At 37.8% G+C, this 13,002-nt stretch overlaps 1 protein-coding gene across 1 annotated transcript in view; it reads right to left on the bottom strand.

Moving 5' to 3' along the window:
• The window catches only part of LOC141139897 (uncharacterized), a 158,434-nt gene that overhangs the window by 22,576 nt on the left and 122,856 nt on the right, over positions 1 to 13,002 (bottom strand). Inside the window, 8 exon segments of the mRNA XM_073626454.1 lie at positions 745 to 918; positions 1,383 to 3,125; positions 4,903 to 5,022; positions 7,241 to 7,287; positions 7,648 to 7,722; positions 8,852 to 8,987; positions 12,038 to 12,157; positions 12,461 to 12,583. Of these exon segments, the coding sequence (XP_073482555.1) occupies positions 745 to 918; positions 1,383 to 3,125; positions 4,903 to 5,022; positions 7,241 to 7,287; positions 7,648 to 7,722; positions 8,852 to 8,987; positions 12,038 to 12,157; positions 12,461 to 12,583 (2,538 nt within the window).

A 13,002-nucleotide genomic window follows, 5' to 3' on the forward strand; every position in this document is an offset into this window, starting at 1 on the left:
TCTCCAGATCTCAACCCCATAGAAAACCTTTGGAGGGAGTTGAAAGTCCGTGTTGCCCAGCGACAGCCCGAAAACATCACTGCTCTAGAGGAGATCTGCATGGAGGAATGGGCCAAAATACCAGCAACAGTGTGTGACAACCTTGTGAAGACTTACAGAAAACGTTTGACCTCTGTCATTGCCAACAAAGGATATATAACAAAGTATTGGGATGAACTTTTGATATTGACCAAATACTTATATTCCACTTTAATTTGCAAATAAATTCTTTCAAAAATCAGACAATGTGATTGTCTGGATTTGTTTCCACATTTTGTCTCTCATAGTTGAGGTATACCTATGATGACAATTACAGGCCTCTCTCATCTTTTTAAGTGGGAGAACTTGCACAATTGGTGGCTGACTAAATACTTTTTTGCCCCACTGTACTAGGTGGGATGCACGCCATTTTGTGTAACTTTTAAATAAATATATAATTTAAATGAAGGTAAATCTGTATATTTCCCCTAGAAGGCACCACAGACATGATGCTCTTGCCTTCATCATATATCCTGTTGCCCCAGTCTGTCCCTGGAACCCTCAGGTCACATGCTTTCTCCCCAATTTTATAATTAATATGAATTATTATGTTTTTCATGCATTTATATAATTCTTAAAATGACATATTATCACTGCAGATTTAGCTTCTTTTTTTTTTGCAACACTCGGTTGAGTTATCAGTTATTATCTATATGTTATACATACCTTTGTAAGGCTGAGGACTGAAGGTGTACCCAACAGTAGTACATCTACTGCCTGTGTATGGTACAGGACATTTGCATTCTGGGTTGCAAGTTACTGTATTATAGGTACATGTTCCTCCATTGCTACAATATCCTAATGTGCAGGAAGCAGAGCTGCATCTAGAGGTTGTAGTGCCTAAGCAGAAGAAATTCCATCAGCAAATGTAACATTACATATATTAAGTAACATGTTATAAGCAAGGTATACATTAAAGTTTATGCCAAGCCATTTTTTTTCCTTTTTTTTTTTTTTAAACCTCTGTCTGACTTTTCCTTTCTTTGACAATGGTTTTACCAGACCTAAAGTGAGGAAAAATTTGCAAAAAGGACACAGACAGAAATATAAATCTGAGACAGATTGTAGCCTTCCCCTTCTTTACACAAGGAAAGTATTTATATTTCTGTATGTGCTGCTGTTGGAGATTTCTGTTCACTTCCTGCATTGTAAATAGCTGCCATCAGGACAGGAAGTGAGGTGAAATCTCTATAACAGCCCCCTTGATAGCAAAACCCAACAGGGGCTCTATTGCTTCGCCACTCTATCCAGAACTAACTTGGTATACACATTAACACGCACAACCATGTCTGGTAGCAGCTCACCTTTAGATAAGGTTGTAGATGTGATTGTAGAAGGTACAGTGCTTGGTACGCTGGTGGAAGTTGTAGTGTTAGCACTGGTGGGCGCATTTGAAGTTTTGATAGTAGTTGACATACTTGTAACATCCACTGCTGCTGCTGCTCTTGCTGTTGTACTATTATTAGCTGGTGAGCTGTGGGTTGAAGAGTTTATCACTGTATAATTCGCCTTTGTAGTTGGTGTGACTGAGCCACTTGTATGTGATGTTGCTTGTTGTGCAGTTGTAGTTGCAGTACTGGTTACAGCAGTGTCAGCCTTAGAGGTAGAACTTAGAGATGTTCTGACATTGGTCTGAATGCCACCCTTGCTTGTTTGTGTTATTGATGAACTTCCCGTTGTGTTAGTATTAGATGTAGTGTTCATACTTGCGTAGTCAATCTGTGTTACAGCAGACACTTTGCTTTCAATACTAGAATTTTTTGTGCTGGCACTTGAATAAACAGGTTTTGTAAAATTAGATGTTGTAGCTTCTGTGGTCATTTCTGTGTTCATATTTGATGTAGTTGGTTCTCTAAAGCTGGTAGTATGAGTTGTGCTTTTGGTGTTACCTGCTGTTTCATTAACAGAAAAAGAACCCGGGGTTGAAATAAAAATCTCTGTTGCATTTAGTTTTGTGCTTGCAGATGACACAGCAGTACTTAGAGGTGATGATGTTGAATGTACAGCATTTTCAGTTGGTGTCGTTGTTGAACTGCTGGTGGTTACAGTCATATCATGATTAGAAGTTGAATGGTCTATTACATTTAGTTTTGTGCTTGCAGATGACACAGTGGTACTTAGAGGTGATGATGTTGAATGTACAGCATTTTCAGTTGGTGTCGTTGTTGAACTGCTGGTGGTTACAGTCATATCGTGATTAGAAGTTGAATGGTCTGTTACATTTAGTTTTGTGCTTGCAGATGACACAGTGGTACTTAGAGGTAATGATGTTGAATGTACAGCATTTTCAGTTGGTGTCGTTGTTGAACTGCTGGTGGTTACAGTCATATCGTGATTAGAAGTTGAATGGTCTTTTACATTTAGTTTTGTGCTTGCAGATGACACAGTGGTACTTAGAGGTGATGATGTTGAATGTACAGCATTTTCAGTTGGTGTCGTTGTTGAACTGCTGGTGGTTACAGTCATATCGTGATTAGAAGTTGAATGGTCTGTTACATTTAGTTTTGTGCTTGCAGATGACACAGTGGTACTTAGAGGTGATGATGTTGAATGTACAGCATTTTCAGTTGGTGTCGTTGTTGAACTGCTGGTGGTTACAGTCATATCGTGATTAGAAGTTAAATGGTCTGTTACATTTAGTTTTGTGCTTGCAGATGACACAGTGGTACTTAGAGGTGATGATGTTGAATGTACAGCATTTTCAGTTGGTGTCGTTGTTGAATTGCTGATGGTTACAGTCATATTGTGATTAGAAGTTGAATGGTTTGTTACATTTAATGTGCTTGCTGTGGATCCAGTGGTGGTTAATTCTGAGTTTATGTGTTGTGCAGCAGTTGATGAATTTGTTGTGCTAGCCATATTGCTCGTGACTGCTGCTATGGAACTTGCTGTGCTAACTTCTGTTTTAATATTGTTGAAGGCTGAGGCCATAGATGGATACACAGTTTCTGTTACATCGTATTGTGTTCTTGCAGTGGGTATATTGGTGGTTAAAGATAATGTTGTAGATCTCCCAGAACTTGCAGAGGTGGTTCCAGCTACATTGCCTTTAAAAAAATAATTGAAAGCATCTGTTACACTGATTGTCGCATTCGCTGAGGACCCTGTGGTGTTTTAATGTGGTGTTGTATACTTTCTAGCAACAGTAGATGACAATGTTGTTGAGCTTAAACTACTGAAACTAAGAACCCTGACCATGGACAATATTGCGGAACTTGCAGCAATATTATTATATTATTTAGGGAGTTCAGCATTGACAAATGTGACAGTTTCTAGCTGTCAACGATTGATAAGGGAGCAGCTGCGGCTTGCTGCATCCTTCACTAACCACTGATGTCACCCAACTCATTGATGGGAATGCCTGGCCGGAAATGGAGCTGGTTACATCATTGCCTAAATCTGGCTACACAGCCATATTTGGGTAGTGCTGTCAATGGTCGTTAAGGAAGCAGTGGCTGCCTACAGCCGCAGCATCCCTACCAACCACTGATGTCAACCGGCCCATTCACTTACATTGCTGGGAATCCCCAGCCACGTAACTAAATGGGTGAGGGAAAGAACCTTACATCATTGTCTAAATATGGCCACATCACCACTATCCCCCTGCCCCTCCCCTTTATATAGCCAATGACAGTTGAGGATGGGTGCATGCTCATTTCCCCCCTTTTCTGGCCAGCCAGGCTGCATGCTTGGATAAGGGGTCTGGTATGGATTTTTAGGGGGACCTCACACATTTTTTTTCTTTTTTTTTTCTTTTTGCATGGAGCCCACTTTAAAAGCTGTACCAGACCTAAAGGGTCTGGTATGACTGTCCTTTGATTATGTGTGTGAGGTATCCCCTTAAAAATCCAAGCCATTTTTTGTACATTCTTGTTGTAGCATGTACTAAACAAAAATAACATTTGCAAACAAAAACAATTAAACTGTTTAAATTGCCAGCAAATAACATTTATTCTTAAAAAAATAAAAATAAATCATACAAACGGAATCTGCCAGCGACAGTGTCAAAGTAATTTGCCAGCAAATGTTAAATCTTTTTTAACTTCTAAACGTCAGTGTTAAAAAAAATCTCTGCTCCTGACTGCATGGAATTTGTAAAAAAAAAAAATATTACATTGGTACATGTTCCCCAGGACAGTGAACAAACAAATTAAATTTTTTTTTACATCTCCTTGCCTATTAGCCCAGAAAATAAGCATTTTTAATTTGACAGATTCGGCTTCCGTTGATTTCAATCGTCTTAAGCATCTTTGTAATTTGGTAGACCTCTGCTGAATCTAACTCTGGGCTGTTTAGCTCATCACTACTCAGGATGGGGCCATTAACTGAACACATTGTATTTTTTTCAGTGAATTCAAAATATTCTCTGAATGAGGTGGAGATTCTGACATCACCACCCCTCTTCTCCTCCTTTTCCAATCAGAAAACACATTGTATTCAATGAAATTGTTCTGCGAATGGTCCAGTATTGAGCAAGTGACCCTCTGTGATCAGTGTGCATTGGGGCAACTTCAAAACTTCAACTTCGAAACTACTGCAATCAATACAGTAGCATCGACTAATACAGTTATTGTCAGTTTCCACATCCATCAGGTTTGAGATATGTGTGAGATGGAGCAATGTAAGTATGCAATTAAGATCACAACTGGTGTTCAACTTTAAGTTTAATTAGGTTTACATAATTTTGCATTATATTGTAATGAATTTAAAAAATATATATATATTTGAAATGTAAGCTTAATTAATTTAGGTTTAAGTGTGTTTATCTTCCAAATGCTCTCACTATTACGCCACATGCAGAGCTAGAAGTTGGATTTTCCTCACCTGTACATTTGGGACCAGAATATCCTGGGAAGCACTGACAGGAATAAGAGCCATTTGTGTTTATACAAAGAGAATTGCTTGTACAATTGTTGAGAGAAGGTGTAGCACATTCATTGATATCTGGAACAAAAATAAATACAAAAAAAAATTAAGGAAGAACAATAACCCAAGACAAAGAAAGACACTTTTGTTTATTTTGCTTAAATGTATTAAATTATATGTGTATATTTTTTTTATTCCCCTATTTTAAATTAGTGTAAGTAATGCACAAATTTTTGTAAATCCATTGATAAATTTCCCTGGTGCTTGTGTTATTACATTATTTATCAGAATAAAATAGCTAACGTATTTATGCATAGATATATGGATCTCCATTATAGCCATCAGCACGCTTCCTGATGTGTTGGTGCAAACAGTATTCTCTGCACAAAGATGAGATGTTCATGCATTCATCCCTCTCCCCACCCCAGAATACCAATATCAACACGTACAAAACAATACAAGACCAATAATAGCTGCTGGCCTTGCATGATACATGAAGATTATGTTGGAGAGGTGCAGCTTGAGGGGACCTGTCATCTGCTAGAGAGGAAGTCTGGGGACTGTCGTGTAGGGTACGTAACATGTACTATTTGAGCTTGGTATTGCTGCCACCCCGCCCTAGAGTGTGGGCAGGCTCCTAATGTCATTAAATACAATACATGACCAAGGGTCCTGCTGGTCTTGCAATATTAATTTTGCAAAGTCTATAAGCTTAGTAAAAATTTGTGAAGCTGTGTTCACTTTACTCATGTGCAAGAAAAAAAACTTGCCTGCAAAAAAACAGATGTTTAAAGTGAGCACAGCATCAGTTTATTTACTTGAAAATGTACTGCTCCTTTAGTAAATCATCCCCAATGGTTTATTGGTAAATTGTAGAATTATCTCTCAGCAATAAAGTTGGATACCAAAACTGAGGCAAAATGAGTTGAAAAGTAGAGCTGTTACCTATAATTAGAAATTAATTTCTATCTTGCTGTAGTTCCCATAAAACACCATTAAATCGTGTCCATACTGATAATAATAATATATTATTATTATACAGGATTTACAGTATATAGCGCCAACAGTTTGCACAGCACTTTACATTGTACGGGGGGACAGTACAGCTACAAAAATAATTCAGGACAAGAGGGTTAGGGGAGCCCTGCTCAGAAGAATTTACAATCTAACAGAGAGGGTCAAGTGATACAACAGAAAATAGCTGTGTAGGGATGAGTTGTTGGGGAAAATAAAAGTTCAGCTGTTAGGTAGAGGCTGAAGAGTCTTCCCTCAATAGGTGCATTTTTAGGAATTGTCTAAAGCTGGACAGATTAGGAGATGAAGCTTGGGGCAAAGTTTTGCATGGCTTTGTTTGTAGTTGCTAGGAATTTAGAATTTTATTCTTTAGGCAAAGATTGGCAGAGAGGGGTGGTGGAAGCTAAGTAGTAGGTACATTGGAGGAGCCTGGCAAGAAGCATACATGACAGACTGCAGAGGGTATAGTCTTTATAGCAATAGCTCAATGAGGAGGGAATAGCAATAGTCAAAAATAACGCAAATAGAATTGGTAGCTTAATGGTGTTATTGGTTAAGAAGGACATATTTTTTGATGTTACAGATAGGATATGGGGCTGAAGGGAGAGATCAGAATTAAGGATTACATCTTGCTCTACACCCATTCAGACCAATGCAATGTACATATGCATATCTCATACCTAAAAGACCACTCTGGAAGTCGACAATCACTGTAGTAGTCCCATCATCTTCTATGTTATGTGGCCACCCCACTGTATACTGACCATATGAGGTCACTCACTTGGAACTGCTGCCATTCACAGAATTCTCTATTTTTTTTTTTTTTATTTTTTTTTGTAAATACAAAGATTTGTCTAATCAGATGATGTGGAAATAGTTACCACCCCTCCTGTCCACCTTTTCCAGTCATAAAACACTCTGTATTCCTTGAAAAAATACAAGCCATTCTGTGAAGAGTGTGGACCCACTGTGATCAGTTTGCAGTAGCGCAACATGGAAGACTGCACCTATCAATATAGAAGTGCTGAGTACTATAGTGGTTGTCAGCTTCCACAGCAATCCATAAGGTATGAGATATGCACCAGTGTGAGAGTTGGACCAATGTAAGTATGCAATTAGGATCCCATCTGGTGATCAGCTTTGGGTTTAATTGAGTTTACATAATTTTGGATATTGGGATCAATTTTAAACAAAGTAGTAATTTTGAAAAGTAACATTGATCAATTTCAACTCAACTGTGTTTATCTTCCAAATACTGAGCTAGAAGTAGGCTTTCTCTTACCAGTACAGTTGGGGCCAGAATATCCTGAGAGGCACTGGCAGGAATAATGCCCGGTACACACAATTCGATTATCGGACGAATGATCGTCCGTTTTTTTTGCATGCTAATCTCATGTCGAATCTGATGAGTTTACTAAAGTCACGAAAATTCCCGTACAACAGAATAAAAATTTGGAAGTCATGTCATGTGTTGTAATGCATTTGTATTGCATTGTCGAAAGATAGCTGTACTGATTAAATGAAAATCATATGATCTGGCATCGTACGAAAAAAAATTTCCGTGCATGTCCGATAGAATAATATCGGATGAACTGTCCTGATGGGCTCTCGAAAGCTCTGTACTAACGATCCGATTATCGTACAATCTATTTGAATGCGGCATTTTCGGATCGTGTGTATGGGGCTTAAGAGCCATTTGAGTTTATACAAAGGAAATTGCTTGTACAATTGTTGAGAGAAGGTATTCATTGATATCCAGAACAGAAATAAATGCAAAAAACCTAGTTAATTAAAGATAAACTATACCCCAGGACAACGAAAGACACTGAAATATTCTTTACTTTGCTCAAATATGTTTTATTCCCCTATATCAAATAAGTGTAAGCAGTGGACACATCTTTTTAAATCCATTATTTTAGTAAATCACTTGCTTAATATCAAAGTCAAACTCGTAAAGTTATTGAAAATATTAAGAAACCCATTGCATGAAACCCTGGTGTTTGTATGCTTACATTATTATATCATAATAACATTGTTAATATATGTGCAGCAGATATATGGATCTCCATTATAGTCATTGACACATTGACAGATGCAACTTTCCAGTGTGTTGTTGTTAAAAACAGCATTCTCTACACTTGATACCTTTAAGCATTCACCCCACCCCAGAATGCGGCTAAGCCCCTGATGTCATCACGTACAATTCAAGACCAGTGGGTGGCTCCTGGTTCCCCGTTACACATGATGATGTTGGTGAGGGGACAGCCATTTGACCAGAGAAGAGAAGGAGCTGGAGGGGATCTGTCATCTGGCAGAAAGGAAGTCTGGGAACTGCAGAGTAAGGTATGTAATATGCACTATTTGAGCCTGCTATTGGTCTCTCCCCTCCCCCTTTCTCTGCCCTAGAATGTGGGCAGGCCCATAATGCCATCACAAACAATACAGGACCAAGGGTGGCTGCTGGTCCTGTTTAATTTTTTAAGTGTATGTTCACTTAATTTGGTGAATACTGCAAAGCTGTGTTCACTATGAATACCCACAAAGAAATAAAAACACATTCTTGGATAATTGAAGTAAGCACAGCATCACCTTATTTACTTGAACATTTACTGCTATTTAAGTAAATCAACCCCAGTTGTTTATTGAAAGAAAATAGAATAATCTCTCTGCAATAGAGCTAATTAAAAAAACTGAAACAAAAAAAAAAAGCTTCAGCTAAAGTGGAACTATTACCTAAAAAGAAAAACGGGTTTTATTTTCTAGGAAAACAAAACATTTGACTGGCTAGTATGGACATTGGTCCACCTTTGCTGAAGTTCCCATATAATACCATTAAACTGTACTCAGCTGGATAACAATAATATATTATTAATGGAATATCTGGTGAAACAGATAGTTCTTACCATCACATCGGTAAGGATTTTGTTGGTTAATTCTGTAACCTGCATTACATGAGCAGTTAAAACTAGCTGGTGTATTGATGCAAATTTGCTCACAAGCAGCGATTCCTGCAGAACACTCATCAATATCTGAAAGAAAGATGATTATTTTATAAGTTTGAGTATATAACCAAAGTTTTGTACAGAACATACAACCTTCTAATGATGGCCTTGAAAATAGTTATGCAAAAAATGGAATATACTGTAGAACCCCTTGAACAGCAAAGTTTTAGCAGACCCTCATGCTAAATTACACTTCACTGTATCTATGCAGATACAGTTTTAGAAAATAGTAACTGCACTGTGGTTTGTCTCTCTAAGCAAACATTATGAGATCCATCCAGCACCATGCCTCCCAGTATCAGGCAGATAATCAGATCCAGGTTAGATGCCAGTTTTTTTTTTTCTAAAGAAGAAAATATATGCTTTTCATATGAAAAACTGGAACTTTATAGATTGATAGGAAAAGGCAAAAAACAGGTAGTTTTTTTTGTTTTGTTTTGTTTTTTTTTTAATTTAGTATAGATTTATCCCTTTATTACAGATCACTCCACTGACACAGTATATATTGTGAATATGAATGTGGATGAACTCTCTAGTGTATATTATAAGTCCAGCAAGTGAAGCAGCAAACATTAAAATAATGCTTGAAGGCGCCCTTAATAATAATCTAATGAAATCTACCTAAGGCATTCAACCATTCACTTCAGATTACTATAAATAAGTGGATTTGGAAAAAGTATGAAGTGTGGGGATTTCAAACCCACCAACTGCAGCACCAGCTGTGTGGGCACTGACAGCATCGCCCATAAATGTAAATACAGAGGGAACCAGGCAGATAGGGTGTACAGTGTTACTTCACCTTTTTGTTTTTTTCTGAAAAGGTGAACTCCCCCTTTAAAGTAAACCAGGAAAGAGAAAAAAACAGCGTTAACATTGCTGATGTCTCCCAGAAAATGCTAGTTTCCTGACTGTTATATTGACTTTCTGACTCTTTAAAACTTTCTGAGTCACTGATCTAGTACAAGTCAACATTTCTAATCTGCCCACTTGTTCTGGTAAGTGACTTATGTTATTAAAACAAAGGACAACCAGGCAAGTAGAATTTTGTGAATGAGAGTTCAGCAGTAGCTGCCTCTGTGTTTTCCTCATGAGAGGTTTTCTTTAAGATGGTTAACTAGTTATCCTGGGACTACCTGAAGCTCTCTAGGGTCTTGCTTTGCTGGCACCTCATGACCATAGTAAAAAAAAAAAATCACTTAATTATTTTTTTTTTCCATTCTTCACTCACATATATTGTAAAGCCATATATTATTTATTTCTTTTTTTGTTCAACCAGTGGGCTGAATGAAACAAAAATACTCAAAAACAAATGGATTCCTAAAAACAAACGCATTCCCTATCCACACAATTGAGGTACTGCAACATGGGGGAATCCTCCTCACTGGCACATTTATTTTGACAGTGGGACTCCTCTGCTATCAAAATGCACAGATCAGTGGCTGCAGCTGCTGATTGGCAAATTTTTTCCAACATTCCCATTCAACAGAAGTTGTTCTAACAATCCACTTGTGTATAACAGGGATATCCATAAATGGATCAAAATCTGGTCAGTCCTGGATGAAATTTGCTCCAGCTATGGCCAGCTTTACAGTACAATTCACGATAAAATGACACCCTGAATTCTGGGGAAACCATAAAAAAAAGCATTTATTTGTTAACAGAGGTTCTAACCCTCTTCGACCACTCTATATAAAGGTGCTCTTGTAGCTATGTGTCCCTGTTAGAGAAATTTTCCCTCAATTCCTGTCCTGGTGACAGCTGGGCTACAGACACCAGAAAAAAAAAAAATTGTAACCAATACTAAATCCAAAGCTAAAAAAGAGGTTTGATTAGAGGTGCATTTTAGGTATACAGACCTTATGTAAAGTAAATCAACTGCAAAGTTCATAGACTATAATAATACTGTATTTAAAGTGGCATTTAAATACTGTTAAACTAATTTACATAACATTTCATTACAGTTCCATAAAGACTTATTTGAAACTGATACTGAACAAAAACAATGTATGCAGGAATTATAAGGCTCATTCTATAGCAAGAGAAGAGGACATCAGAGAAAATTAAAAGAAAGGACAATGTACATCATCAGATTAGGGAAAAAGCAGTCATAATTTCTCGTTTATAAGAAGAGTACAGATACATTGAAGAAACACAGGCAAGTAAATCCCAACAGACCTATTTCTGTGGTATGAAGTCATGAGCGCTATGCAAAGAGCCGAGCATCTAGTGAGATGGAAAATAGGCTCGGGTGTATAATAGGCCTCCTGTCAAAGTTAGACTAGTGGGGGAGGTAGGTAAGGTAAAAGGTCTATTCAAAGTGGGGAAGTAGGAGGTATAGGACAGATGGTTAAAAAGGAGGTTAAGGTGAATATATAACAAAAAGGGGGAAAGGAGAGAGAGAAAAAAAGGGGGGTGTTAAGGGGGAAGGAGGAGGGGGAATGAAGGAAGGAAAGAGGAAGAGGGGATAGGAAGGGGCACAGGGGTTGGAAAGGGGGGATCAATAGGGCTTTAAGAGCGGAGGAGGGAAGGAGTCTGATGCTGGAATCCACCCGCTGTCAGCTGCACTTCAGAGACATGAAAGTTTAGGAGAAAACCACCCCCGGATTTTGCTGCAGGATTACTGTCATGCTTGTGTTTATGCTCCCTTTGTGAGTAGTTTCACTTTTGAATTATCATTAAATGGTTTACCAATACTGCACTTAGAGGCGCTGTGTTTGTTTTCCTCTGATGGTGGTGGGGTCTAGGTTAGTAAGTCCCACCCCCCAGTACATAATCGGTTCTAGAAATCTGGGTAACAGTCACCAAAAAAAGCTAATGTAATTAGGATGGTTTGCCCTTGAGCTGTGCATACTCCACAGTAGTTTGAAATTGAATCCAGTAGGACCAAATTTCAGCTATTCTGCCTAGTCACTCTTTTAACTTCTTCAATAGTCTAGTGAACCATTCTAGGACAGTCAGGGCTTGCATAACATTTCATAATATAATAATGGTAACATCATTTAAGTTTAATTGGGTTTATCTTCCAAATGCTGTCTCTATTACTCCCCATGCAGAGCTAGAATTGGGCTTTTCCTTACCTGTACAGTTGGGGCCAGAATATCCTGGGAGGCACTCACAGGAATAAGAGGCATTTGTGTTTATACAAAGAGAATTGCTTGAACAATTGTTGAGAGAAGGTGTAGCACATTCATTAATATCTGGAAAAGTAATAAATGCAAAAAAAAAAAGATAGTAATTTAAGTCAGAACTATAACCTAAGACAAAAAAGACGTGTTAAATTATGTATGTACAATTGTTTTTCCCCTAAATTAAATGACTGTAAGCAGTGTGCTAATGTTTGTAAATCCTCCATTTCAGTAAATTAATAACTATTATAAAATCAAACTCGTTCTTGTAAAGACATTGAAAATATAAAGAAACCCATTGCATTTTCTGCATGTGTACATGTTACCATGTTTTGTATGATTACATTATTTATCAAAATAATATAATTAACATACCTGTGCAGTAGATATGTGGATCTCCATTGTAGCCACTGGCACATTGACAGTTATAGCTTCCAGGTGTGTTGGTGCAAACAGCATTCTCAGCACAAATTGATTTGTTCATACATTCATTAATGTCTAGAACAAGAGCAAATAAGGGTTTAATGGTGATACCTTAAAGAGGTTCCACAATTAATAAGCCATTATAAAAAATGAGGACATAAGAATTTGTAGTTGAAACTACTCTAAACAGCCAATGAGCAGAAATGTTGGCATCTTGATTTCTCTTCAAGTGTGATATATTTGCAACAGCCTGCATGGTAAAAATGCAGTATTTTGCCATGCAAGCAGCTGTTAGGGTGAACTCAGCCAGGGAGAGGTGCGATGCGAATTTCAGAACATCACACTGCTTCATTTTTTTGACGTTTTAAAAGTAGGCCCTTCATTCATGTCTTGGCACAGTAGTTTGCATGTTATTGCAGCTCACCACATTACACCTCACACCAGTTGTGATGTGAAGGGAGGCACATGGAAAGCAATTGTTTTCTATGTGCCTA

This window comes from Aquarana catesbeiana, linkage group LG04, assembly GCF_042186555.1.
Source record: "Aquarana catesbeiana isolate 2022-GZ linkage group LG04, ASM4218655v1, whole genome shotgun sequence".
NCBI classification, from domain to species: Eukaryota; Metazoa; Chordata; class Amphibia; order Anura; family Ranidae; genus Aquarana; species Aquarana catesbeiana.